Below are 27,876 nucleotides of genomic sequence, written 5' to 3'. Positions count from 1 at the left end.
CTGTGGGCGTGGCCCTAAAAATACAAAAGACAAAAGACAACAAACAAACAAACAAACAAACAAACAAAAAAAACGCCAAACAACTGCTATCAGGAAGATGGCTTATGTCTGGATACTGGCTAGTATGACGTCCTTTGTATCCAACAATCACAGGACTGTCTGAAGCACTTAAGAGTATGTTGACAGTAGACTCTGAGGTTGAGAGAAACTCAGAATTTCTGGGAATGGGAACAGAGGTTTATTTGTTAGTGCCAAAACAAAGCAGAAGAGTGAAAAAACCTTGCCCTAAGAATGTTTTCTATGTTAACAAAGCCGAAGCACATACCCTATTGCTGTGATCCTCGCAATAAAAGGATGAGGTGGGCAGGAAGGGTCGTGGGGCCCTCCTATGACCAAGGGTGAACTCAAGGTCAGAGTTGCTGGTGAACTTGCCCGTGGTCCTACACACCTGCATCACGGCACGGCTTGCTGGCATGCAGGAGCCTTGAGCAGAGTCTAGGAAGCAGAGGTCACCAAGTGCAGCCCAAGGAGCTCTGCATCAGGAGCTGCATGTTTAAAATATCTCCCGGGTCCTCTCAAGCTGGAAAGCTACTGGGTCACAAGAATGGCATTGCCATGGCCTGGGGAAGTGGGAAAACCAGCAGCTGATATTTCCTCTCTGAGGTCTTTACTCTTCAGAGGAAAAGGATTTGATTCCCCCTTGGGCAAGGGAGAGTGAAAGAAGAGGGTTCTTGGGATTGTGTTGAAGGAAGGAGCAGACAATGGTCTTCAGGGCGATTGAGGGACTGGGCAGAGGGTGCCCCAGTGGTTAAGAACTTGAACAAGGGAACCTGATTTAGATCAGCCCACATGGGGGCCTTGTCAACAAAGCAGCTTGCAACTTGCCATACTTGTTTTAGCCATGGAGTTCTGCCCTTGACTGTGGCCATGAGGGGCTTTGGGGGGAGGCCAGGGGCATCCTTTCTGATGTCATTCTTAAAGGCAGCATGCTATGGGTGCACAGGGTGTGGTAAGACAGTTTGCCCACTTTGGTTTCCTTGTCTGTGTTGGAGAGCAGAAATGTCATCAAGGAAGTGGGTTACCTGGGCCGGACTTGAAAGATGAGTAGGAGTTCCAAGAGCAGGCCCAAGTGGAGGCGATATTTCATAGATCCTTTTACTCATCTAGGAATTGAGAGCTTCACTCATTCAGTGAGAGTATTTTTGATGGTGAGGTGGGGAGGGAAGTCAGGTTAGAGAGAAGGAAGACTGGGTGGGTATCCCAGAAAAGGAAGGAGTGAATTTAGGGCAGTGCATCTTGTTCAAATGCAGATTTAGGTCCATAGGTCTGGGGGTGTTTCTAACAAGCCCCCCCAATGATACTCATGCTGCTGGTTGGTGGACCACCCTTCACCTAGCCAGAGTGTAGACTGTGTGCTTGACAGCTGGGCTGTGAAGGGGAGTTGAGACACAGGACCAAGAGACCTTGGTGTGCAAAGGTGTGAAGTGCAGAAAGAGCAGGGGGTTGGGGGGTGGGGCGGGGAGGGGAGGATTATGGCAGGTACTTTCCCATGAGACTGTCAAATAGGGTGTAGAAGTGGTTGGGTCAGTGGTCATGAAAGAAGATGAATCTAAAAAAGGCAGTTGTGACTGGGCAGCAAAGAGGCTTGTCATGCTAAGGAGCTTACTCCCTGCCTGGGTGAGAAAGACATAGGAATTACTTGAGGAGGGGTGGGTTAGTACCTCATAATTGATGAAGTAGAGAAAAACATTTATCACTATTAAAAACACTTCTATTTATTTATTTATTTATTTATTTATTTATTTATTGGTGTATTTAGGGCTGCATCTGCAGCATATGGAGGTTCCCAGGTGAGGGGTCAAATAGGAGCTGTAGCCACTGGCCTACACCACAGCCACAGCAATGGAAGATCCGAGCCGTGCTTGCAACCTACACCACAGCTCATGGCAATGCCAGATACTTAACCCACTGAGCGAGGTCAGGAATCGAACCCGCGTCCCCATGGATGCTTGTCAGATTTGTTTCTGCTGAGCCATGATGGGAACTCCCTAAACACCTCTTTTTAGAAAGGGTCTTCCAGATGATTTTCTGTGAACACAGAAATACATGACCATAGGAATACTGTCTGTTAGTCCAACCACTAAACAAGGCCCCCCTCTGGTTTGTGGTCCTAGTTGTTTTGAGAGGATCTCTGATTCACAGAAAGGGAAACAGCAGTTAAGTATCTCTTTGGTGACCTGCTTGCAGTTTGAATACTTAATTCTCACATGAGACTTTTAACCTACTAAGCTTAACAGCTTCTGGCTCAGAGGTGGCAACTCTCTTTCTCCCTGTGTGCAAACCATAGACTGGTCATGGTTGATTGGAGTGCTGCGTTGAGAAGGATCCCAAGGTCTCAGCCACCAGGAGTGCAGAGAAAGTTGCACTGGGTGTTGATGTCCACCGTGTCACGGGATGGAATAGTGGCACAGGTATTGAGCTTACTCTGAAGGGACGTCAGATTTCTGGTGGTGAATATTCTAAGTCTCTCACATCTATTCCCCGGGTGAACCAGAGCCATTTCAGAAATGCTCAGGGCCTTAATTTCCCTGGTTATGGAATTGTCTTGATCATCACTTACCCAGAAGAGTTTTGGGAATCTCCAAACAGTTATGAGGCTTTTGTCCACACTTACGATGTACCAGGAAAGGCTCTCCTTTTGCATTACCCCAGTATCGATGGGTGTTTTTGTACTGAATATACTGCGTGTCTTAGGGCATCATTTCTATTAAATCTGAAGACAGATGCTGGTAACTGGAAATAGCCATTGATTTGCTTTCTCTTGTTCTATCTCAGCTCCCTAATTTATCCAGAGGGGAAAAAAAAAATAAAATCGTCTCCTCTAGTTTTCTAAACAAACAGCGAGATCAATTCTCATTCATGAATTTGTTGGATAAATATTTGTTTGATTGTAAGGAAAAGTCAGATTAATCTTAGATGAGAATTTGGCTGCTGGAAAATGGTCTATGAGTGGGACTGAATGCCCAAAGATGCAGGGCAAGTGTGGAGCTCGTGGTGCCTTTGTGTTGGGGGTTGGAAGCAAATGCTGAACTAATACAAGGCCAGACAGATGGTGCTGGGTTTAGCTGTACTTCCCTGGAGCCCAAAGATGTTTCTCCTTTAAGTAGGGTTGGTGCAGCAAGATTTTTGTTTTGTTCTTGTTGAGACTGTTGAAGGATATCATGGGTCCAAGGAGCCTGGATGAGCAGCTTCAGGGGAAGCTGGTTGTCACCACCGCCATTCTCATTTTTCATTCTCCTGCCATCACAACTTGGAAAGTGGATTAGCGACATGGGGGAATTGAAGGGTGAAGGGGGAAAATAATTAAAAGGAGTGGCGAACCCTTGTTGAGGCTTCTGGGGGGAAGCCAGGGGGATAGGGTTGTGGGCATCTTGACTGTGGTGCAGTCTGGTGAAGGCAAAAATGGGGTCCTTTCTTGCTGCCTTTTGTTCTCCTAAATAAAGTGAAGAACATTTCTATCCTTTCTCGACTGACAATATAACTGAGATCTCCGGGGCTGATGTGAAAATTGGCTTTGGATGCCAGATGTCTTTTTGTGCTCCTCACAGAGGCTCTCCTGGGGGAGTGGTGACGGGCTGTCCATTCAGGGTAGCTCCACGTGGGATAATGGCCCAGAAGTCTGAGTAGGAGGATGAGGTGGGGAGAGGGAAAGGACACTCCCCCCCCCCAACACACACACTCCAGCCTCTGGGAGAGGGGCTGTGGCCAATGAGGTCAGAGGACCTCTGTCGAGATTCTCAGGAGCCAAAGCCCAATAATGCCACCACAGGCTGCCGACCTACTTCTGGCAGCCTCCAGGGCCCCTTTGTGTGGGCTGGACTGGCTCACTCCTGGGCCACTCTTCCCCAGGGTTTTCCAGGATTAGTCACTGCCAGATGGTGAGGACATGATGCCCTGCCTTGTGTGAGCAAGCCTGGCTTCCTGAGGGAATTCGCTCGGGGCGTGGAACATTGAGGCCCCAAAAGGCCTGAGGGGAGAGCCAGTCAGCTTTGTGTGGTATGAACTGAGGAAACTGAGGCACAGAGAAACGCAGTGACCTACATTACTAGGCCCTAGCCAACTCCTTGTGAACAAAAGGGGGAAATGTTCTTATATTTAACAGCTTAAAATAGGGAGCTGAACTCAAGTTAGGCCACTGCATTTGGGTTGGCCGTCTTGGATCATGATGTGGTGAGAGACCACATGGGAAGTTGAGTCCAAAGGGCTCAAGGGTGAAGACAAGGCTACTAGCCCTGGCTCCACGACTTGCTCTCTGCCTGCGCCATTCTGAGCCTCTGTTTCCTCACCTGTAAATCAGCAGTATTTCTATCTGTCCTGCCTGCCTCACAGGATTATCATGGGGAATCAAAGGAAACCAGTGAATAGAAAGATGTTCACTTGAAAATGTTAGGAGAATTATCATTAAATCTCCAAGCATTGCTTTCTTTAGGCCAAAAATACTGGCTGTATGTTGCTTCTCTGTTCATATCACTTTGTGGAATTTCCAGGAAGTCCCTGACTTTCTTATATGGGAGAATTGTTCCAGAGAACCTACATAGAGAGGTTGTTGGAGGTGAGAGAGAGGCCCGGGAAGATGGAAGGAGGGTGGAGCAGGGTGAGGGTGAGGATAGAGGTCAAGACTGGAGCCCAAAGAAAGCAGCCTCTGCAGTGGAGAGTTCCCCTCTCGTCCACACTGTGCAGACAGGTTAGGCCCAGGAAGCTGCAGATGTAGTCTTGCCCCAGGGTGAGGTTTCACACCTATTCACTCTTTTTTTTTAGTCATCCCCACACTGTTGTGTAAATTACCTTAGTTCCCACTATTAGTTCTTTTAAAGAAGATTCATTTAAAAAGTAGCAGCCCTACTTGGAGGAGAGGAAATGAGATAAAATCCCAGCCCCCACCTCCACCCTTCACCCCTCACCCTGGTGCTGGGCCTTGCTGTGGCTGGGACTCTGCCTCAGCAGGAGTCCTATCAAGTGCCTGGCCTTTCTAGAACCTTTCCACAAGACCCCTTACTGTTTCTTCTTTGCCACTCTTTTGATCATCTGTGGCTGCATAATAAATTACCCCCAAAGACAGCAGCCTAGAACAACAAACATTGATATTATGGCATAGTTTCTGAGGACCAGGATTCTGAGAATGGCTCAGCTGGGTGGTTTTGGTGCGTGTTTTCTCATGAGGTGGTGGCCAAGATGTTGTATGGGGCTGTGGTCATCTCAAGGCTTGACCGGAGCTGAGGGAGTTGCTGCCAAGCTCATTCACAATGTGTTGATTGGCCTCAGCTCATCTGGATCTCAGTTCCTTACTGGTTGATGGCCAGAGGCCACCCTCAGTTCCTTGCTGTGTGGGCCTTTCCATAGTGCTGCTTATGACATAGCAGCCGACTTTTTTTCAGAGTGAGCAGGAAGAGGGAGCGATAGAGGGAGGGGAACAGAGAGAGAGAGAGAGAGAAAGAAACCAAAATGGAAACCTGAGTCTTTTTATAATTTAGTTTCCAAAGCTTCATATTGTCACTTCCTTTTTACTGTGTCTGTTAAAACAAATCATTCGATGTTTGGGGAATAGCCTCTCCACCTCTTGAAAAGAAGAGGCTCAAAGAATTCAATGGCATTTTTAAAGAGCATCACAGCAACCAACACTACTGCCTGGCAATCATTTCCATCCTCTATACTCTTCCATCTGACTTGCAATGCTGCTGTCCTGCCTGCGGCACCACTGTCCCTCCTGGATTTGGCTGTTCTTGGAGAATATGCAGGGCCACTTGACTAGACTCTGGAGCTGTGTGGGAGAAGCCTCCACCAGGACTTGCCCCAGCCTTGCAGGCAGGGCTCTGACATCTGGGACCAAAGAGCTTCAATCCAAGGTCAGAAAGAAAGAACTGGCTTTCAGAGATGTGATACATCTCCTAGGGAAAGGATGGAAAGTGATGCTGCTAGGACCTAGCTTTGGCCCTGGGGCCTACATCGAAAAGTGACCCCGGAGTTCCCATTGTGGTTCAGTGGGTTAAGAACCCAACATAGTGTCCGTGAGGATGCAGGTTTGATCCCTGACCTGGCCCAGTGGGTTAAGGATCGACTGTGGTGTAGGCCAGCAGCTTCAGCTCTGATTCGACCCCTAGCCTGGAAACTTCCACATGCCGCAGGTGTGGCCCTAAAAAGATACAAGAAAAAAAGTGACCCCTGTTATCAATGAATGGAATCAGATAAAGGCAGTATTCCTAAGACTATTTTTGTATGGTAGTTCCAAATTTGAGCCTGACAGGCAAAGCCCGTGGAAGGAGAAGCATGTTGTGAGCTGGTCCTGGCCTACTGTTGAATTCTTCCCTCCACAACTTTGAAACCACCCAGTCGTCCAGAGAGGCACGAGGGTCCACCACTCCTGGGGATCACTTTATCCAGTTCTAATCAGCAATGGCTCTCAGAGTAATACATTCTCTTCAGTTCTTATCTTACTTCATCTCTGCCTTGATGGTGGGGACCAACCCTTCCTCCTCCTTCTCGGACGCCATGAAGGGCTCTCTCCAGGTTCTCCTCCTCCTGTGACCATGTCACCTCTGTCTTCCTCACTGCGTTCTCTTCTCGATGCCCTTCCATGTCTTCTGTTCCAGTGGTTACCTTCCCCCCTCCTCCCAATGAGGTCCTTTTTATTTTTCACTCTGTGTTCTCTCCCTGAATATCTCACCAAGTATCATGGCTTCATCTGCCACCCTCACCTGATGATTTCTAAATTTTGTTTCCAATATGTTTCTACGTTTGTTCTCTCTCCTCAGTATAGACCCATATTTTCTCACCTGACCCCTAGAATCTCTACTGACTGTCCCATCACAACAAATGAAATGTGCCAACCTGGAATCTACTGCTACTCTCTGCAAACCTGTTGTCTCCATCTCACCTAACTAGGCTGTGGCCCAAACTAAGAATTTTGGTGTCATTTTTTGACTTCCCTCATACCCATGTCCAGGCAGGAATCATGTCCTATTGACTAATTCTACCTCTCAAATGTTCCCTACATTTATCACCATGGTTACTAGGCTGGTGCTAGACTAGTACCCCCACCAGAACATAAACTGCATAAGAGTAGCAGCTTTTGTCTGGATTTTTCATTGTTTGGCACCTCCCACAGTGCCTGGAACATTTTAAGTGCTCAGAAAAAAACTTAAAAAAAAAATAAATGGATATTGTAACTGGTCATCTTGCCCTAGCTGTCTTCACTGTATCTAACCTCTGTCCTACCACTGTCATCTCTCTAAGGCATGGGTACAAGCAAATAAGGTCCCTGCTTAAAAAACTCCAAGGATTCCTCACTGCTTACAGAGTCAAATTGAAATCAGTATACATGTATAAGGGGCCCTTCACAGTCTAGCATTGTCTTTTGCTGCTCCCCCTTTCCCCTGGTCTTCTTGGGCTACTCTGCTTTGCCTGAATGAACCATGTACCTTACATTTCTTGTAATTTCCTCTCCCATAATTCTTTTTACTCTTTTTTTTTTTACTTGGAAAACTCCTATTCATCCTTCAAGGCCCACCTCAAATGCTACCTCCTCTCAGTGGCTTTCCCCAAGCTCCTCATTATTTGTGGCTTCTCCATTTGTAAGCACTTTATTAATTTCCATGTTATAGCACTCATTAAGTTGTATTATAGTCATTTAAATATATACATAACCTGTAATAGTTATCTCTTGCTACATAATAGATTACTCCAAAATGTAACAGCTTAAAACATAAATATTTATTATCTCATAGTTTGTATGGATCAGGAATCTAGGTGTGGTTTAGCTGAGTGCCTTTGCTTTTTTGGTTGTTTTTTTGGGGGGGCACCAAGTTACTTTATTTGAAGGAATGGTACTAAGGAAAGAACAAGTAGATGTTTTGGTATGACTTATAGAAAAGGTAAAGTTAGCCTAAACAAATATGCACTGCTTTGGTGACCAGATAAATCACCCAGTGGCTGTGGGAAGCCAGCTTAAGGCTTAGCTCTCATTATCACTGTTTCCCGATGATGTGCTTATCAAAGAGATACTCTTCCATGCCAGATTTGGGGGCCCCCATCTTGCACAAATTTGTTATGTGGTTACTCAATTCTTTGATGGATTTTCCTCCTCATTCAAGTAATGAGCCTCAAATGAAGTCATACATATGCGGGTCACTTTTTTTTGTAGGTGGTCAGTTTGTGCAGTTCCAGTAGTGACTGATCCACACTTTTATCCATGTGCAGTACACATTCCATTGCTTTCAGCCCATTCTCCCAGTCATCACAGCTTGGTTTCTTGATAGTTTGAAGGAAAATTCAGCCACCTTGATTCTGCAGCTTCATCATTTTCTCAGCATAGTCCCTCTCTTACAAGATTGGTGAAGAAAATATTTGGAAAACCCACATTATTTGTGGTCAAAATAGTATGACACGGACAAGTAGATGTAGGAGGCATAAAGCTCAAGGTTGATCTGGTGGTTGATGGTGGCCTCTGAGGCCTGGTGGTAGTTCCAGTGCATCTGCAAGGGGAATACGGTTGTCATGTGGGCGGCTGAGAGGCAGAAGTGGCAGTGGTGATCTCTTATGAAGTTGCAGTCAGGTCATCATTCAGGGTTGTTGTCTCATCTGAAGGCTTGACTAGGAGAGGATCCAATTCCAAGTTCACTTTCATGGTTTTTGGCAGAATTCATTTCCTCCTAGGCTGTGGGACCAAGACTTCTCCAAGGACATCTCACAACACAGCAGCTGAGTTCCCTTAGAGCAAGTCAGTGAGAAAGCATAAGACAGTGTCAAAGATGAAAGCCACTGTTGTTTATAACTTGATATTAGGAGTGACATCCCATCACTTCTGTCATAGTCTACATGCTAGAGGTGAGTCAGTAAGTCCAGCCCACCCTGAAGGGAAAGAATTACACAAGCTTATGAATACCAGGAGAGGGGGATTGTCGGCGGTCACCTCGGAGGCTGCCTATCACATCTCCCAAAGCTGAGCTCCTCAAGGCAGGATCCATGCCTCATTCATCTTTGAAATTTCAGCACCTAGTATGGTTCCTGGCAGGTGTAGGTGCTCAGCGAATTTGGTCAAATTCAGTAGAATTACTTTTCTATAAGAGCCTGATCACAATAAAGTGAATTGCAAAGTCAGAGGAACCCTCAAGATTAGACTAAAAATGGTTAAAAAGATAAAGACAAAGCGTCTAAGACAAAGAGGACACACTATCAGTCCCCTATTTGTAGGCGCTTTTATGATTGCTTCCCAGTCTCGTGGAAAAGGACAGAAAAGCAAGCAAACGTCTTTTTCTTTCTAACTTGGTACAACTCTGAAATATTTTTGAAAGAATGGACTGCCATCTGAAAGCTCCTCAGACAATTTGAGAACTTAGACCACCTGTGACTCCATCCTCCAATTCATGGAAGATCAGCAGTTAGAGGATCACAGATAATCAAGGTTCACAAATCACTGCTCTTTTTCTACCAGGTACCCATCAATTATACCATAAAATCCTCCAGGACAAGGTCTCTGATCTGAGCAACAATTTCTTCTTCAGGCTCACTTTTGTAAAGAAAACCCAGAGCCTTTAGCCAGTGCCCATGGACATCTGCTCATGATATCCAAAAGATCTGAAATGCACAGCCAATGTCAGGGAGTCACGTCAAATACAAGTTTGAGCTCTGGACAATGACTCAGACTGGTCTCCATACACTGCTGTGGGACAAGCATCACTGGTAGATGGTTGCCTACAATCTACAATTCCAGCTAAGAATTCAGAAGGGTCAACCTGAGTTGCTCATGTTGACGATCTTCTTCTTCCATTCCCTGCTTGGCAATGTCTGCCTACTGTCACACAAGCAGCTCAACCCAGATCTAATATTGCTCATGGGTGAAGCCTTACCCAAGTTCTCTGCTGCTTGCAGATTCATTGACAACCCATTTTTTTAGGCCCAACTTACTGCATGGGGGTGGATAGTGTGGTTGATGAAAAGTGCTTTTGGTTTATAGATTTCTTGTGATTTCTGTCATGGTATTGGACAAGGAGTGGTGTAGTTCAGTTAAAGAGTTGCCAGGAATTCTAGCAGAACTAACTGATTATTTAAATTTGCTTCTTAGTTTCTTTCACTTTGAGTTTCAGCTGGAAAGCTTTAGAAGGCTTGTTTATTCCATCAGTCAGATGGGCAATTTGGGATCAAGAGTGTCTCTAAAAATAGTCTTTATGGGTGGTGTAGACAGAGCCACAGCTTCATGGATAACAGAGTCCTATCCTTTTGTTTAATATATTGTCAAACTAATGCCCAGAGAGGTCAGGTGACTTGTTCAAGGGACTCAGATGCTATAATGTATCTCCAATTGTGATGCTCGCTCCACGAGAGTAGGTTTTGGTTTTTCTCACTGCTGTATCACCAGTGCCTAGAAGAGTGCCAGCCACACTTATTTATTCAATAAGTACGGTTGAGGAAATTAGTAAATGATCCTTGGTCCTCAGCTGCTGTAACTCATTAGGGCACTGGAATCATTACTGTGGCTCTTGACATCTTTCTGGTGCTGTGCCTTGGCCCCAACCTGGGCCATTCAGCTATGTTACATCAAACCAGATCAAGGCTGTCCCATCCCCTTACTTCACTTTGAGGACCAACCACAATGCCCTCAGGTTTATAGATGAGACTCTACTCAGACTACACTTGACCATGAAAACTTGGGGAACTTCTAGGGCCATTTCAAAATGGCATCATGAATCCTTCACTGTTGAACTTATTAAAAGTGCTCCTGAGTTCTTGCATAAATGTGCTCATTGTGGTTATTGATGATAATTGAAGCAACAATCCCTGTGGCTTGCTCCTGTGTGGTACCTGGGTGGCCTACAGTTTGACGGCTTTAAGGGAGGATAAGCAGACCTCTAAGATGGGTTGAACTCATTGATGGTAACGTGTTTTAGCCAAGCAAAAATCAGCCAAAGCTCACACCATCATTTATCTTTAACGCATTTTGGTCTTTTTGGTCTGTTTGGTTTTTATCCTTTCTACTCTCTTTCTCTTCTTTGCCCTCTTCGAAGTACCTTAAAAATGAGGAAAAAAGGAGCCATGCAAGTGCCCTTGGAGTGCATCGTGGTCATGGATTTTGTAGATGTCTTAGTGTTAGAGGTAACGTCTGGGGCAGATGAGAGGTGAGCCTGCAGACCATTGCAGAAGGTTTACAAAGCAGGGTCGGAGAAGTCATCTGTGTGAGAAAGCTGTGCCTGGGTAACATGCTTGGCATGATGTATGTGCACAGAAGTTGAACTCTTGACTATTTAGAATTGGTTCTCCCTTTTTACAGATTAAGTGTAATATCTCAGAGCCTCATTCTCTCCACTCAACAAACTGGGTCTCAAAGTGGAGGGGGTTAGACACAGGAAAAGAGGAAAAAAAGAGAGAAAGAGAGGAAGGAAAGGAGGGAGGGAGAGACTGAGACAGAGGGAGACAGAGGAGCGAGGGAGAGGGAAGAAATGAGAATGAATGGATTGATGGAGTGAGATGGCTTCCCAAAGTAAGCTAGGAATATTTTTTTTCCTCCTAAAATTACTCTTTAGCATGGATGATTCAGATTTGACTGCGCTGTGCATAAATTCTTTAGCTAGAGCTTCTTATATATTTTTGCAGTATGTAAATATTAGAAATTGTATGTGTGTATGAATATAGAGAACTGCTAGACATTTGAGCCAAATTATTTTGTAACAAATGCCTATGGAGACTTGTTTTGGGTGCTATTTCAGATTGGAATTGATCCTACATATTTTATATAATATGATTTCTATAAGCTAGGCATCAGACCAAGGAGCACAATTTGAATTTTGCACTTGCTTGCCTGAGAACCATGGATATTTTGGTTCTCTTTTCCCAAGAAATTAGTTTTTAAGAGATCAACATTGATAAATAAGGTAATAAAATATAATTGGGTATTTATAATTTCACAATGAATAAATAATAGACCTTGCTGGTTCCATAGTTATTTGTATTTGTTTTATTTATGTTTTCAGCACATACCTAGTGAGATAATTTTTTTTTCCCCTGGAGCTCTAATTTAATCAGTGATGCAGCTTAGCCTAGTCCAAATTAAATATTGGCAATAATGAAATAAAAAACTCTTTTATTAAGAATCATAATGTAAGAGACACATGTCATAGCAGTTTGTAGATTTCTTTTTGCTGAGGGTTTGTTGAAAACGAACTGTGTTTCTCTCGCTGTGCTGAATATCCATAGAGTGACACTGACCAGTTAATGTCTTCTGTTGGCTTCTAAGTTACAGTGTAACGTGAACTCAACCAAAAGGTCTATTTAGCTATTTCTGTCCCTAAAAGTTTGGAAATATCCATGGGTGTGGGCAGTTGTATATGAGCACATGTGCAAGGGGGCAGCTATGAGTAGAAAACGACCACTGGTTTTGTCTGGATGTTTGTCTGTGTGCCTTCTCACTCAAATACCAACGCTTGTACCGTCCCTGGAACATTCTCAGTGTCCATGCATGTGGGTTCTGAAAAGACAGGAGATGCGTCCTTCTGGTGGCAAGGGGGCAGTCCCTGCTTTCAGACGCTTGCCTTCTCTTTTCCCCTGAGTTCTGTAGACTGTCATTTCATACATTCTAGCCTCATAAACCATCTTTCTAGAAACTTCTCACACCCCACTCGTCTCCCTGAAGCCTCATTTCTGTTGTCCAAAAGCCCTGTCCAGAAGTTAGGTCTCTGCCTCTGGTGGCTGTGAGTTACACGTCCTGTTTCAACTTTTAGGGAGGATTGGGGTCCGTTTTGTAAGGGGTTAGGGCTGGATTCAGAAGGTCTCTTCACACCAAGTTCACCACTGGACCAACTAAACAGGAGAGCAGAGGGTTTATTGATGTATTGAACCCTCCTGATAGACCAGATTTGGAGGAACACCCAGGGAGGACTTGGTGTTTAATGATCCAGCTGGGATGAATCATGCACACCATGCCTCTTTCTAGATCCATTTTGGTAAGTGGACTCTTATAAATGTCCTGTTGAGTCATCTCACCCAGGGGGACCTGGGAAGCGTTGTTTCCTTTTTACTCCGTTGGGCTATTTAAGTAATAATGCAGGTATTCCTTGCTTTTAGAAAACTGGAAATACGGAAAACCTAGACTTCCAAGCAAGCATGTTAGAGAATGCTGGTTAACTTTGATTTATTTATTTATGTATTTATTTATTTGTCTTTTTAGCACTGCACCCGTGGCATATGGAGGTTCCCAGGCTAGGGGTCGAACCGGAGCTACAGCTGCCCGCCTATGCCACAGCAATGCCAGATCTGAGCTGTACCTGCACCTACACCACAGCTCACGACAATGCCAGATCCTTAACCCACTGAGTGAAGCCAGGGATCGAACCCAGGGCCTCATTGATACTAGTCGGGTTGGTTACCACTGAGCCACAATGGGAACTCCTGCTTAACTTTACGAAAGAGATTAAGACAGGTATCTTTTTTATTTTTAAAAAAATAAATTTCATTAGACTACGTTGACTTAGAAAGTTGTGTTAGTTTCAGGTGTATGGCAAAGTTAATGAGTTATACATATACCTATATCCATTCTTTTTCAGATTCTTTTTCCCAATAGGTTATTACACAGTATTGAGTAGATTATCCTGTGCTGTACAGTAGGTCCTTGTTACCCATATATTTTATATATAGTAGTGCGTATATTAAAACAGGAATCTTTAAGCAGTGGGTGACCATTAATAAGTTGCTTTACTGCCAACGTGCCTCTTTATTTTGTACCACCCTTGAATTGTAAAGACTATTATCCACTTGCTTCAAAGGATTTTAGAAACTACTCTAGGGCAAAAATAAGGACTTCTAACAGTAACACTTAGAAATAGGCTTCTCACACTTTCCTGAGAAATTTTCCCTTTTGTCCAACAGGCATCATTTCAGTCGTTTCCGTGGTAGGTAAGAAGCTTTATCCTTATGGTGTGATCTGGGAAATGACTTTGTCAGTTTATGGAGACAGGCAGCAGACAGGCAACCGGTTCCGGTGGCATGGAAAGGAGGACTTTGTGCTGAGCACAGTTTTTGCACCTGCTACTGGCAGCTTGGGTGACTTAACTCTTCATGTCTCACGCTCCCTGGTGGAGAAGTTGCATCCCCTCCTTTCCTCTTGCACCCAAGTGATGTCTGAGCTCTGCAGCCAGAGCTGAGGCTCATTCTGCATTTTACCTGGGGTGGAGGCTGGGGGAACTTCGATCCCTTCCTTTGGCTTTGAAGTCTTTGGGGGAGGCTGGTGACTTTCTCAGGACAGGAATGCAGAGGAAGCCCATGGGATTTTTGGAGAGCTTCCAACAGGAGTTTCTCAAGCCCACTTGCTACTGTTCCAAAGCTAGCCCAGAAAATGTCTTCAGAGCTCAGCACAGGGGTTGGCGAGGTCTTAAGCAGAGTTGGCTCTCAGCAAATATTTATGGAGTGTTGTCTGCTGCACGAAACATGCACACACACACCCCACCCCCCCCCACCCCCGAGGCATCCAGATGCACAGTTGGCTGTGGAGCTCCATGGCATGCTCTGGAATGTGCTGACCTTCCTTCCCAGGGAAGGCGACACTGCTGAAGGCTGTTATTATTAGTAGGGCAGCTTCTGCTCTGCTCTGTCAACACGCTCTCACCCAGGGGCCTTCTTGAGCCGTGACAAACTCAAGGACCTGTAGGGGGCAATGCAGCTGACCACCCTCTGCTTCATGGAAGCTCTTCTCTTGGCCACTGTGACCCATACTTGCCCAGTGTGCCTCTCTCTGGCATTCTTCCCCCCCTTCCTCTGTTGGTTCTTTCTTTTGATCTTCAAATAGCTGAATTTCTCAAAGTTCAGTTCTAAATGCTTTTTCCTTTTTCCCTTTTCCGAAACGATTTCATTAATTCTCATAGTTTTTATGACCATCGATTTAGCAAAAACTCCTAAATTTGTACGTCTGGTCCGTACTTCTCTTTTGAGATCTATGCCCATGTATTCAACTATCCACTTGATATTTCCATCCAAAGTCTCAGAGACTTCCCAAATTCAACAAGCTCAAAACAGAGTGAATCCTCCCCCTCCTCCGTTTGATCCCTTTATGTTTTCCATAGTCTTTCTCATCTGAGTAAATTTCACTGCAACCCACATTGTTTCTTAGGTTGGAATCTTAAGGATATTTCTCATCATCTCTCTTTCACACACTCCCAACATCCAAAAAGCAGTTAAGTCCCATCAATGATTTCTTTAATAGTTCTCAAATCTCCACCTCAGTCTGATCATCCTTGTCTCTGTCCTGGCAGCAGCATCCACCTCCAAACTAGCTTCTTGGCAACAATTCTTACATCTGGACATTCCCCTTGCTCCTCACCCAGTTCCCCTGCACCCCTCCCCCACTTCTTCCCTTCTCTTTCCTTCCCTTCCCTTTCTTCCTTTCCTTTCCCTTCCCTCCTCTTGAGGATTTAGATTTTTTACTTTCCCTATTTAAAAAGATCTTTTCAATTTTTTATTTTGAAACAATTATAGCTTCATAGCAAGTTGCAGAAAGGTCCTATACACCCTTCACCCACTTCCCCACAATGGTAACATCTGATGTGACCAGAGTACACAGAACCAGGCAGTTGACATCCATGCCATCACAGACCCTACTCACATGTTATTGGTGTTACATTCACACACGTGTGTTCATACACGTGTACAGTGTATAGTTCTATGCACACTTATCATGTATGTCACCACCGCTGCAATCAAGTTTCAGAACAGCTGCATCACTCAAAAGATCCCTCAAGCTGAAGGAATGCTCCTTCAAAAACATAAGGTAATCCAGTCACTGCCCTGCTTAAAAAGCTTTGATGATTTTAAAGCCCCGAATCCTTAGATAAGTGCCCGTGTGATCTGACTCCAGCTACCTCTCCGGGCACTTCTCGCCCTCTTCCTTTTGCTCGCTGAGCCCCTGCCTCCTGGCCCTTCCCTTCCCTTGAATTTACCAAGCTTCTCCACTGCTCAGAGCCCCTCTCTCATTGCCTTTCTCCTCCCTCGGCATCCTCCCCCCACCCAGCTATCACTCCTCCTCATCTGCCAGGTGTCGGCTTAAAGCTCTTTCTTAGAGAAGGTTTCCCTTGACAACTCAGACTAGATTTCATTCTCCTATGAGTTTTCATTGCCAATTAGGATTTTCCTTCATGGCACTTATCCGACAATTTTAAGTAAATGGGTATGTGTGTAGTTTATTAATTTGAGTTCTCTCTGACCAGACTAGAGGGATTTGGGGAGGGAGTGTCTTGCTCACCACTGTATCTTTTCTGCCTAGTGCAATGGCTGGCCCAGCAGGTGCTTTAAAACCCTTGTTCATGAACAATTACTGTAAGCTGGCTGGGTGTGGCTGGGTGTTCCCTGAGCCCCTGGAACTAGGCAGTGTCAGCCTGCCGACCTAGGTGTCCATGAATTCATGTTCAGCCTTCGTAGGTATCCTATCTGAGAACTGGGGCATCTGTAGCCCAAACCACTTAGAATCTCAGACCCGTATTTCTTCTTCCCATCCCAGGATTCTCTGAGAGAGATTGGAATGGGGAGCAACCCTGGCCAGTGTTCTTCTTAGGCAGTTCTTGGAGTTGCTTTCAAGAGCATTAGCTGGATGTTCACCCAGGCTTTTAATGTAAGGCTTCTCTCTCCCCAGGGTCACTGGCATGGTGTCACTTTGAGAGGGTCATCGGTTCAGAGCCGTGGCGATTTCTAAGTTGCATGGGCCCTGAGAAGTCCTGGAAAAACTTTTAGATCAGTCCTCTTCTTAGTGCTCTCACTTGCTATTTGCTAAGTGTCCCCAACTTCCCTCACCGTGAGTCATTTCCGTCCCCACTCTCACTCTCAGAACTAATTCAGTGCGCTTTGCCTTGGTGGAGCCCCAAGGGTTCTTATGGGTTCTGAAGGGTTCTTATGTTGACTGAAAAGTTGGTATTTCCCCCCAAAGACCATGATGGAACCAGCTCTGTGAGGATTTGGAAGAGAGGAAATGGGGCCTCCTGCTGGGATGTGGCTTTGCCAAAGAGCGGTTGTGCCATGGGGGATCTTGACTCTCTGTGGGGGACACTAGGTTGGCAGAGCTGCCCCTCACTGGCGCCCCCTGGCTATACTTCTTGAGAAGCACACAGTCCCTCATGTGAAAGAGGCAACATGATGCGCTATGTGGTGGATTTGGCAGTTGGGAGCTCTGGAGAAGGGTGAACCAAACCCCAGCTATAGGCAAGACTATCAAATCTTTTTTGACAGAGTCAGTAATGGCCTTTGCCCTGCGCACTCTGGGCTGATTCCCATCTGACTCACAACCCTGGGAAACCTGGAGATGTCATCCAAGTTTCTCTTCCCTGCCAAATAGAAGGTCAAAGTCTTCACATCCTGTGGCTCACAGTTGTCCTCTTGCTGCTGGCATCTCTCTTTGGGGGGTGGGGGAGCGCTATGGCTGAGAGCAGAGCCCAGCTCTGCAGGCCAAGTCTCGGGTGTTGGTCTGCTGGAGCCCGGTGCTCTAAGGCCGAGTTAAGTCAAAGGCCCTGCTTTTGCTACTGACTTGGCTAACATGATACTTGGAATGGCGAGAAGAGTTCCAGCCAGTGACGGGTCCTTTCAGGAGTGACCTGGCCGTCATGTGCCCTTTGTAGTGATGTGCTGCTCCTTCACCCGCACTGCCAGGCCACTTCCCTGCACAGCTCCCATTGCTGTGCAGAGTGTGGACTCCCGCTAGGCTTCCACGCGTGGGCACAGACACTTCAGACGGCAGTGCAGTGCCCCTGAGCTCTGTCCCTGGGAGCCTCACCTGCCCCCTCTGACCTCCCCTGTGTCCTGAGGCAGCATGACCAGCTCTTGCAGGTCAGAAGGGACAGCTCCAAAGAGCTGTTATGTGTTGCTCCCCTGCTATCGATGCTGGGGCTGGGGCCATAATGCTGGTGACTCACCTTGAGCTGTGCGATTTCCTTTCTCTTTCCCTCTGATCACCACTTTCTGTCCTCATCAACGGGTTACACCCCTGGGGAACATGGCTCTTAGGGCAAGAGGACTTGGATGACATCTCTCCCCAGCAAAAGGGGCAATGCCCGCCCCTCTCTTTGGGTGTGGATTGATGAAACTGTGGGTGGTGGTAAGGAGGTGTGTACAGGTCCTGAGTTTGCTTCCCAACCGGTGCTATCCCGCCCTCCCTCCAAGTTGGGCTTAATATTGTGGCTCTAATGCTGCCGTTTCTGCTTCCTCCAGGTCACCCCACCTGCCTGCAATTCACCCTCAACATGACCGAGGCCGTCAAGACCTACAAGTGGCAGTGCATCGAGTGCAAATCCTGCATCCTCTGTGGGACCTCGGAGAATGATGTGAGTGTGTGGCTTCCTGCACGGGAGGGGGAGATCCTAGGAGCTAGGAGTCTTTTGAGGATTGGAGAGGAAGGCAAAACTCATCACTGGGCTTATCTAGGGCCTCCCCTTGACCTTTGCCCCCGGGACCCTTGGGACCCTCGGGACCCTCGCACTACAGGGACCTTGGGAACTCTTTGTGCCTGTGGAGAGAGGTACAGGAGGTGATGGCCAGAGACTGCCTTGCTGGCTATTAGCACTCAAGGATTCAGTGATTGACAGTGGTACCCACTGCTTATAGTAGGGATGTGCTTGGCTCTTTATGCCACATTCTGGAGTGTGTCATCTCATTTGGTCTAAATGTTAAGTATAATAGATGCAGAATTTAAAAAATAACCACTCTTTGTTGTGGACAATTGCGAACATATACAGAGATAGAGAAAATAATGAAACTGATGTACCCCATCATTGGTTTCAACAATGATCAATACATGTCAAATCTTGTTTCATAGATATGGCCATCTCTTTCTCCACAATATTGTAATCCTGGTCATAATATCATTTCACCTGTAAATATTTCATATGTATCTCAAAAAGACAAAGACTTACTTTTAATAAAAATAACCAAAATATTAACATAGACTAAAAAAACCAATTCTTTAATTAATCAAACATCCAGTCAACATTCCTATTGCTTCCATTGTCTTAAACACTGTCTTAATTATCTTCAGTTGTTTTAAATGTTTTTGTTATAGCCTGCTTATTTGAACTGGGATTCAAATAAGGCCCATAGACTGCAATTACTTGATTCTATCTTTAAAGTTTCTTATAATATATAGGGTTTCCCTCCATTTCTCTCTTTTTTTCCCCTTCAGTTTTTGAAGAAATCGATTTACTTGTTCAGTAGTTTTCCATGACTGTATTTTCCTGACTGCATCCTTACGGTGGTGTTTGACATTTTCCTCTGTTTTTTATATCTTGTACGCTGGTTCCTGGAGCTAGAGGTTTGACCAGATCCAGATTCCTTCTTTTTTCTCTGTCTCTCTTGTCTCTGTCTCTAATCTATGTACAGAGCCAGACTACTTCATAATAGTGGTGTTTACTTTCTTCAGGACATACGTAATACCTGGTATCTCTCTTTTTGCAAAGGTAGCTATTGATGATCTTTGCCTACATTAACTATTTAATTAGGGGTTGCAAAGGGTGATATTCTCACTCGTAAAGTCTTCTTTGTTTCCTAACTGGAGTGATTCTATAGTGAGAAACTTTTCTGGTTTGTATTGGGTGATTCTCAGGTCTAGATCATATAGAAAAGGAAGAATAAAAACTTCATTCTTAACCTTTATCGATTTTCAAAATAAGGTGATAGTTTCAATAGTTATTCATGACAAAAAAAACTCAAGAAAATCGAAACTGTGGGATGCTTTCTTAGCATGATAAACTTTTTATACCTTAGAACTAAAGCCATTATCTTATTTAATGGGGAAATACTAGAGGCATTTCTCCGAAGGTCAGGAACCAGGTAAGGATGCCCAATATCTCTACTACTACCCATCATTATTCTAGAGATATCAGCTATGCAAGTAGACAAGAGAAGGTAATGAGAAGTATAAGGATAGTAGAAAATTTTTCTCTTTCATAAAAATAGTTTATCTGGAAAACTCTAGAGCATCAGTAATAAAGCTAACTCAAACATCAAAGATCATAGGATATAAATTAGCAGACGAAAATTAATAGCTTTATGGAGTTCCCATCATGGCGCAGCAGGAAACGAATCCGACTAGGAACCATGAGGTTGTGGGTTCAATCCCTGGCCTTGCTCAGTGGGTTAAGGATCCGTCATTGCCGTGAGCTGTGGTATAGTTTGCAGATGCGGCTTGGGTCTGATGTTGCTGTGGCTGTGGTGTAGGCCGGCAGCTGTAGCTCCAATTGGACCCCTAGCCTGGTAAACTCCATATGCTGCAGGTGTGGCCCTAAAAAGCAAAAAAAAAAAAAAGCTTTCATATGCACAAATAATAACCAGTTAGAGGACATTATGGTAGAGACACTCCACTTACAATATCTACAAATAAAAAATACTTAGAAATAAACTTAACAATAAATATTTAAAACCTATATGAAGAAAATTATAAAGTGCTTCTAAGAAGACTTAGAAATAGGCTTGAACAAATGGAAAGACATTGTGTGTGTGTTTTTGGATAGAATGGCTCAGTATTGTAAAGATGTCAGTCCTTTCTAAGTTAATTTACAAATTTAACTCAAACCCAATAAAAACACCAACACGCTTTTTAATGGAACTAGACAAACATGCAAGAATAGCCAAGAAAACACTGAAAAACAACAAGTTGTGAAGGGAGACTAGCCCTACCAGAAGTTAAAACATACCAAAGAACCTGTGTAATTAAAATAGTCTAGACAAATAGACTAATGTAATGGAAGAGAAAACCTTTAAGTCAATCCAAATATTTAGTACTGGATAAAGGTTGCATCTAAAATTATTGGATGAAAAATGGACATTTTCATGAATAATGCTGGGACAATGGGATGACCACTTGGGGGAAAGAGAAAATTGGTCCATGCCTCATGTAATACATAGGAACAGACTTTGCATGGACTGGGGATATAAATATAAAATATAATACCATATTAGTATTAGAAGAAGATATGGGTGAATTCTTCTTTAATCCAAATGTAAGGAAAATTTTTCTGTGACTCAAAATTCAGAAGCAATACAAGAAAATGTAGACAAATATGACCACGTAAATATTTGCATAGTAAAAACCACAATAAAGTAAAAAGACAACTGACAAAATGGGAGAAAATGTTTGCAGCATATACCACAGATAAAGGTGGTAATTTTAATATATGAAGGGCTCTTAAAATTTGAGGGACAATGGGAGTTCCTGTTGTGGTGCAGTGGAAACAATCTGACTAGTAACCATGAGGTTGCAGGTTTGATCCCTGGCCTCGCTCAGTGGGTTAAGGATCCAGCATTACTGTGAGCTGTGGTGTAGGTTGCAGACATGGCTCGGATCCCACATTGCTGTGGCTGTGGTGTAGGCTGGCAGCTACAGCTCCGATTCGACCCCTGGTCTAGGAACCTCCATTCACCGCGGGTGCGGCCCTAAAAAAAAAAAATTTTGAGGGACAACGGACCATAAATCTGATAGAAAATGGGAGGAAGACGCAAGAGATAGTTCACAAGAGATAAAAATGACCCTCAAATATCTGGGCGAAAATGCTGGAACACACTCAAAATGAAAGAAGTTCAAATTTAAACAAAATGGAGATATCACTTCTTACTTATAGAATGGGAAAAAGGAAAAAGTATTTTGTTGATGAGATTGTCAGAAACTGACACGCTTATACATTGTCTAGAGGGAAATTTAGCCATACCTAACACAACTCACCTTTTGACTTATCTTTTGACTCAGTTATCTCACCTATAGGAATCTACCCTAGAGATACACCCACAACTCTATGAAAATACATATGCATAATGTTCATTATGACATTGTTTATAATTGCAACACATTGGATGTGACCTAAATGCTGATGCCCAGAATGGTTGAATAAATGATGTCATAGCCACTCAGTGAAGTGCTGTGCAGCTGTGAAAAAAATGAGGCAGATCTTTATGAATTGATAGGGATATACTTTATGAATTTCCAGGATATACTGTTAACTGAAAAAAACAAAGTAAAAACAATATCTAAATTATGCTGCCATTCTTATAGGAAAGGCATAAGAAAATATGCATATCTTTGTTTACTTGTGTAGGAGAAACACAGGAAGGATAACAAAAAACTAAGGGGATTGGTTATCTACAGGGGTGGGTGGGAATGGGAGTAAAAAGAGCTAGGCAAATGGAGCTAGGAAAATATAAGAGGAGGTTGGAGCATCCTGTGGTTCTAGAAAGTAAGGAAAAGCTAAAAAAATTTGATGTAGCATGTCTAAAAGACCAACTTGAAGGAACTCCAAATGGCCAAATCTGGGACAATTTGAGCAACAAAGTAAATAATATAGTATTTGATTATAACCCAGAGAACAAAACACATTCATATTTAAAAAATTGAATAAGTGAATGAATGAATGAATGAGGAAGAGGGAAACTCTTCCTTAAAGCAGAATTCCAACTGACGAATGTAGAAGGAAGACAATAATCACCAAGAGGCGAACATCGTGGTTATGGTTGTTGTAAGCAAGAATCATCAATGGAAAAAATAAAATAAAGTAAAAATAAATTAAAAAAAAAGAATCATCAATGGATGCTAAAATCACTGGGCAAAAGTATAGTGAGAAACAGAATATTTGCTGGATCTCAAAGTGTCTCCCCCGCCAGATTACTTATTAATATATTACAAAGGAAAACTCATAATTTTATGCTGGAGAAACTGGCTGGCATTACACTGCCTTAACAGTATGATCAGGGTAACACCACTAGTAATGAGACACACTGGTGTCCATGCCCCCGATATGATGCACTGAGAAGGGCTCAGCATCTCTCTCTCTCTCTCTTTTTTTTTTGCCTTTTTGGGACTGCACCTGTGGCAAATGGAAGTTCCCAGGCTACCGGTCGATTCAGAGCTGCCGCTGCTGGCCTACACCGCAGCTCGTGGCAATGCCGGATCCTTAACCCACCGAGCAAGGCCAGGGATGGAACCCACATCCTCCTGGATACTAGTGGGGTTTTTAACTTGCTGAGCCACAATGGGAACTCCCCGTTATGTAGTATTTTTACCAAAAATGCATAGCCTCAATCTTCTCATGGAGAGAAGATTAGACAAACTTGAGCTGAGTGACATTCTACTAAACCACTGGCCTGGACTCTTGAAAAGTGTCACAGTCATGAAAGACAAAGAAACCGAGGAATTGTCACAGGTCCAAGGACACTAAGAGAACCTAACAACTAAATGCAATGTAGGACCCTGGATTGAATCCTGAGGAAAAGGATATACGGGAGAAAACTGGTTAAATTCAAATGAGAGGAGGTTTGCAGATTTATCAACAGTATCACACTGATGGTAATGGGAACTCCTGCTTTCCAGGACTGTGCTGTGGTGCTAGTAAGATGCTGGCATTAGGGGAAGCTCAGTAAAGTGTGTGCAGAATTTTTGCAACTTTTCTCTAAGACTGAAGTCATTTCAATATAATAAATTAAATAATAATGAGGTGTTTCCTTAGCCTCTTACCAAAGTGACAAAGTGGATTTTTTTGTTCTTTTTTGTCTTTTTAGGCCCACACCCGTGACATATGGAGGTTCCAGGCTAAGGGTTGAATCAGAGCTGCAGCCGTCGGCCTATGCCACAGCCACAAAAATGTGGGATCCGAGCCGTGCATGCAACCTATACCACAGCCCACGGCGACGTCAGATCCCTGACCCCCTGAGCAAGGCCAGGGATCAAACCTGCGTCCTCATAGATACTAGTTGGATTCATTAACCGCTGCGCCATGAAGGGAACTCCACAAAGTATTGGTTTTTTTTTTAATAGTAGCTGTATGAACTCAAGGATTTAAACATACTGATTTGTTTCAATCCATTCCAATTAAAATTGTCCCATTTGGCCAGTGGGAACATAATCAGGCTGGACTGAGTCCTTTTGACATGACCTCAATAGTATTTATTAGTTTCCTTGCTTTCCAATATGTAAAGATACACATTTCATGCTCCAGAAATGCGTATCAGCCATTTCTCCAAGGACTCCTAGTTCCATTTAGTGGGCAATGTCTTTAGAAGACATAATATGGGTAATGGGGGGGGGGAACTTTTACTGCATTAGTCATTATTTGGGGACATTTTCAAAGGACAAAGCTAGAATATATGTGTTGCTTATTTTAAAGATAAAATACACTGTGAATTTATACAGATACTTTCAATTCAGACCCAGAACTAACTATAGGGCTTTTAGTTAACCTCATCAATCTTACATCTGTATTTCCTTTTAACCATGTCAAGATTTTTGCTTCTCAGTACCATCATAATCACTCACTTGATATACACATAAAAAGATATCAATTCTTGCTATTAACAGCAACAATATGATTGCTGAAAATACTTATGTATGCGTATTTGCAGTTATTTTTGTCCCTAAGGTATATTTGATTAAGGATGTACAGTTAACCTACTTGTTTTAAAGTCACTTGGAATAGTTTCTTTCTGTGTGGTTATGCCACCAACTAATGCATATTTCATTTTTCTTTTGTTTCTAAATGACAATTCTTATGTGAATTTTGCTTTATGACCATGTGAAATATTTCCTGGTTCCAGAATCAAATATGTAAAATAAACAGTATATTCAAAGAAGTCTAGCTTTTATCACTATTTCTTTCACGCTCTGCTTATAGGACCATCTTTAAAAAACTGTGATTTTCTTTCCATTTTGTTCAAACAGAATCGTATGTATGTGCATATGACTCCACAGGAAAATAAATGCATTTTCTTAGGAAATGGTAAAAAGCTATACATGTTTTCTTTGCCTTGCCTTTTCACTGAATATTCTGGAATTACTCCACAGCAATATATAGACATAATCTTCATTCCTTCCTACTGCTGTATAGTTCTTCATTAATTTATTCAACCAGTCCTTTATTGATGGACATTTGGGTTGATTCTGGTCTTTGGCTTTATGAATAGCATTAATGCAGAAGATTCTTGTTGACTTGGCAGAGCCCTAGGGGAGGAATCAAGGAGTGAGGCTGCTTGAGCAATAGGGTTTCTCTCACACAGCCAGGGATTTACCCCGCGTAAGCCAGAAAGGGATTTCCATTCTAGTAGAACTGTAGCCATCCTGGTTCTTGAATATTTGGGAGTAAGAAGAGGTCCTTCAATTGTGTTTCTCAGGGGAGTTCGTCTGAGCTGGGAGTTCTTGGTGGTTTGGGCAGGTAATTACCCTGAAAAGGAAATGGAAGAGAATAGGGTGCTAGACAGTGATTAACCCAAGAAAGATGCATTCAAGCCCACAGATGCCTGGTTTCCCTTGGGAAGGTCCAATCCGGTGTATTCTACCTCGTTCTGCTTCTCATGTCAGCACTCTAGGAGGAGTTATCAATATCTTTCAAACATTAGTACTGTTTCTGACAAGTCTCTCTCTCCCCGTGTTCTGTCCCTGTCCTAACTTGTTTCTCCTCACATTACCCGTGAGTCATATCGTCATAAAGCTTACTTCAGCTCCGACGGTCATGGTGTAACTCCTTTGGATTAAACCACACCATTCTACCTCTCTGACTGCCGCTTCTTAGTCTCTGTTTTCTCTGCCTGTCCCTTAAATGGTGTTCCCTAAGCATCTATTCTTGGGCTTCTTAGAACTTTTTTGAGTCGTGGCTTTTTTTCAGTGGTGGATTTTTCAGAAAATTCATTGAAAGCCATGGATTTACTCTTTCGTCAGAAAAACGCGCATTTGTCCCTATGCCCAAAGTTGTACGTCAAATTTCAAGACGTTCATGAATGCCCCTCCATGAGCACAGGTTCAAAGGCAGCTACTCTCACATACTCTGGGCTGCTTCTTCTAAGACCTCCATTGCCATGTAATCACCAATGCTCAGGCTTTTTCCCTGATCTCCTGCTACCTCCAGGACATCCTCGGCTCACCCTCATCATCCAGGGCATCCTTACCTTAGATCTGCAGAACATGGGTGTAGCTGAGGTTGCCTCTGCCTCCCACAGGTCTGCTCCTCTGCCCGTGTCTCAGTGGACGGCTACATCATCCGGCTTGCCGACCAAGCCACAACCTAGAACACCTTGATTTCTTCCTTATCACCATATTTAATTAATGACTTGAATTTTTAAAATTTGATTTTATTAGAGTATAGTTGATTTACAATATTGCGTTAGTTACAAGTGAATCAGTCATACATACAATAATTAATGACTCTTAAATGGGAACAAGACTCTTTTCTTTCCCCCTTGCCACCACCCTAGTTCAGCCACCATCATCTCTTACTCGGATGACTAGGGTAAGACCTCCTAAGTGGTCTTCTGGCCTCAAGAACCAATCTCTCTCCACTTGGGTGTGTCTTCTTATACAAGAGCTAGTGAGATCTTCCTAAATTGCAAGTCTGACCATGCCACTCCTATGTGGCTAATGCTTCGAAAGCTTCCTATTGTCCTACTGAAAGGTCTTAGTATGATTAAAAAAAAAGTCTTTCATGATCTCCCCTGCCTCATTGTTTGCTCAGGGGGTTTCTGACTTCTATATCTGCTTTATCCAGGATCTCTCCACTTGTGTAAGCCAAAGTGAGATTTGATAACAAAATTTTTTTTTTTGTCCTTTTTTGGGCTGCACCTGAGGCATATGGAGGTTCCCAGGCTAGGGGTCCAATCGGAGCTGTAGCCGCTGGCCTATGCCACAGCCACAGCAACTCGGGATCTGAGCCACATCTGCAGCCTATACCACAGCTCATGGCAACGCCGGATCCTTAACCCACTGAGCGAGGCCAGGGATCAAACCCACAACCTCATGGTTCCCAGTATGATTCATTAACCACTGAGCCATGATGGAAACTCCAGATATGATACAAAACTTAACTTTACAGACGTCTCATAAGCCATCCAAGCAGGTCCAGAGATCACTGAATAGAACAGGGCTGAACCTGGAGAATGGAGACAGATCACAAACACTTACTGAGTAGCTACGATGTACAAGGGAGTTCTGAAGGAGATGCAGAGCTGGGTAAGACACGGTCTGCCCCAAGGGCCTTGCAATTCATACAGGAATGGACAAGAGAGGCATGTTCCAGATGGACTGTGTGTAGGTGTCTGCCACATCCCAGGCTTTGTAGCATAAAGGAAAGTGCCATTAAATGTCACAAGAAAGAGAAAGTATGAGACTGCAGGAAGGGAGGGAGGACTTCCACTTGAGGTAGCTTAGTGAAGTCTTTGTGGAAGGGAAGTGTTCAAAGGTTTGAACGGTGAATGGGGAATGATCCAGAAGAGGAGTCGGGGACTGAGAGAGCCTCCAGGCAGAGGGAACTGCAGGAGCAAAGGTACCAACCTTGCCCTTGGGGGTTAACCACAGCTCAGCAGGAGTGTCCAGTTCTCATCTGGGCTTCAGCCTCCAGCCCCTCAGGAGGCTTTGGGGAGCTGAAAGGTGGCATTGCATTCCATGTCTTTCTCTGCATCCACATAAGGAAACCCTGGAAAAGTCCTGAGGTGCCACGGATGTCACCATTAAGCACAGTTGTTGCCCATCTCACAAACGGAAAGAGGGAGGTTCAGAGGAATTTGGTTAAAATCTGCGAACATTTAAAGTACTTTCTGGAGTTCCCATCGTGGCTCAGTGTTTTACGAATCTGATAGGAACCATGAGGTTGTGGGTTCGGTCCCTGGCCTTGCTCAGTGGGTTGAGGACCTGGCGTTGCCATGAGCTGTGGTGTAGGTCTGAGACGCGGCTTGGATCCAGCGTTGCTGTGGCTCTGGCATAGGCCGGTGGCTCTGATTAGACCCCGAGCCTGGGAACCTCCATATGCCGCGGGAGAGGCCCTAGAAAAGGCAAAAAGACCAAAAAAAAAAAAGGGGGGGGGGGGACTTTCTGTGTGCTAGGCAATCACCCTGGGTAAT

The 27,876-nt window shown here is 44.1% G+C and overlaps 1 protein-coding gene and 1 pseudogene across 2 annotated transcripts in view; one reads left to right on the top strand and one right to left on the bottom strand.

Moving 5' to 3' along the window:
• Positions 1 to 27,876, top strand: part of DPF3 (double PHD fingers 3) — a 270,031-nt gene that overhangs the window by 240,511 nt on the left and 1,644 nt on the right. For both annotated transcript variants that reach the window (XM_047795003.1, XM_047795002.1), the window contains one exon: positions 18,229 to 18,341. In XM_047795003.1, the coding sequence (XP_047650959.1) occupies positions 18,229 to 18,341 (113 nt within the window). The remainder of the gene's footprint in view (positions 1 to 18,228; positions 18,342 to 27,876) is intronic.
• On the bottom strand, positions 8,009 to 8,552 carry LOC125135191 (ferritin heavy chain-like; annotated as a pseudogene).

This window comes from Phacochoerus africanus, chromosome 9 (assembly GCF_016906955.1).
Source record: "Phacochoerus africanus isolate WHEZ1 chromosome 9, ROS_Pafr_v1, whole genome shotgun sequence".
Taxonomy (NCBI): Eukaryota; Metazoa; Chordata; class Mammalia; order Artiodactyla; family Suidae; genus Phacochoerus; species Phacochoerus africanus.
The sequence above is the reverse complement of the archived record's forward strand: the minus strand, read 5'-3'. Positions and strand labels throughout refer to the sequence as shown.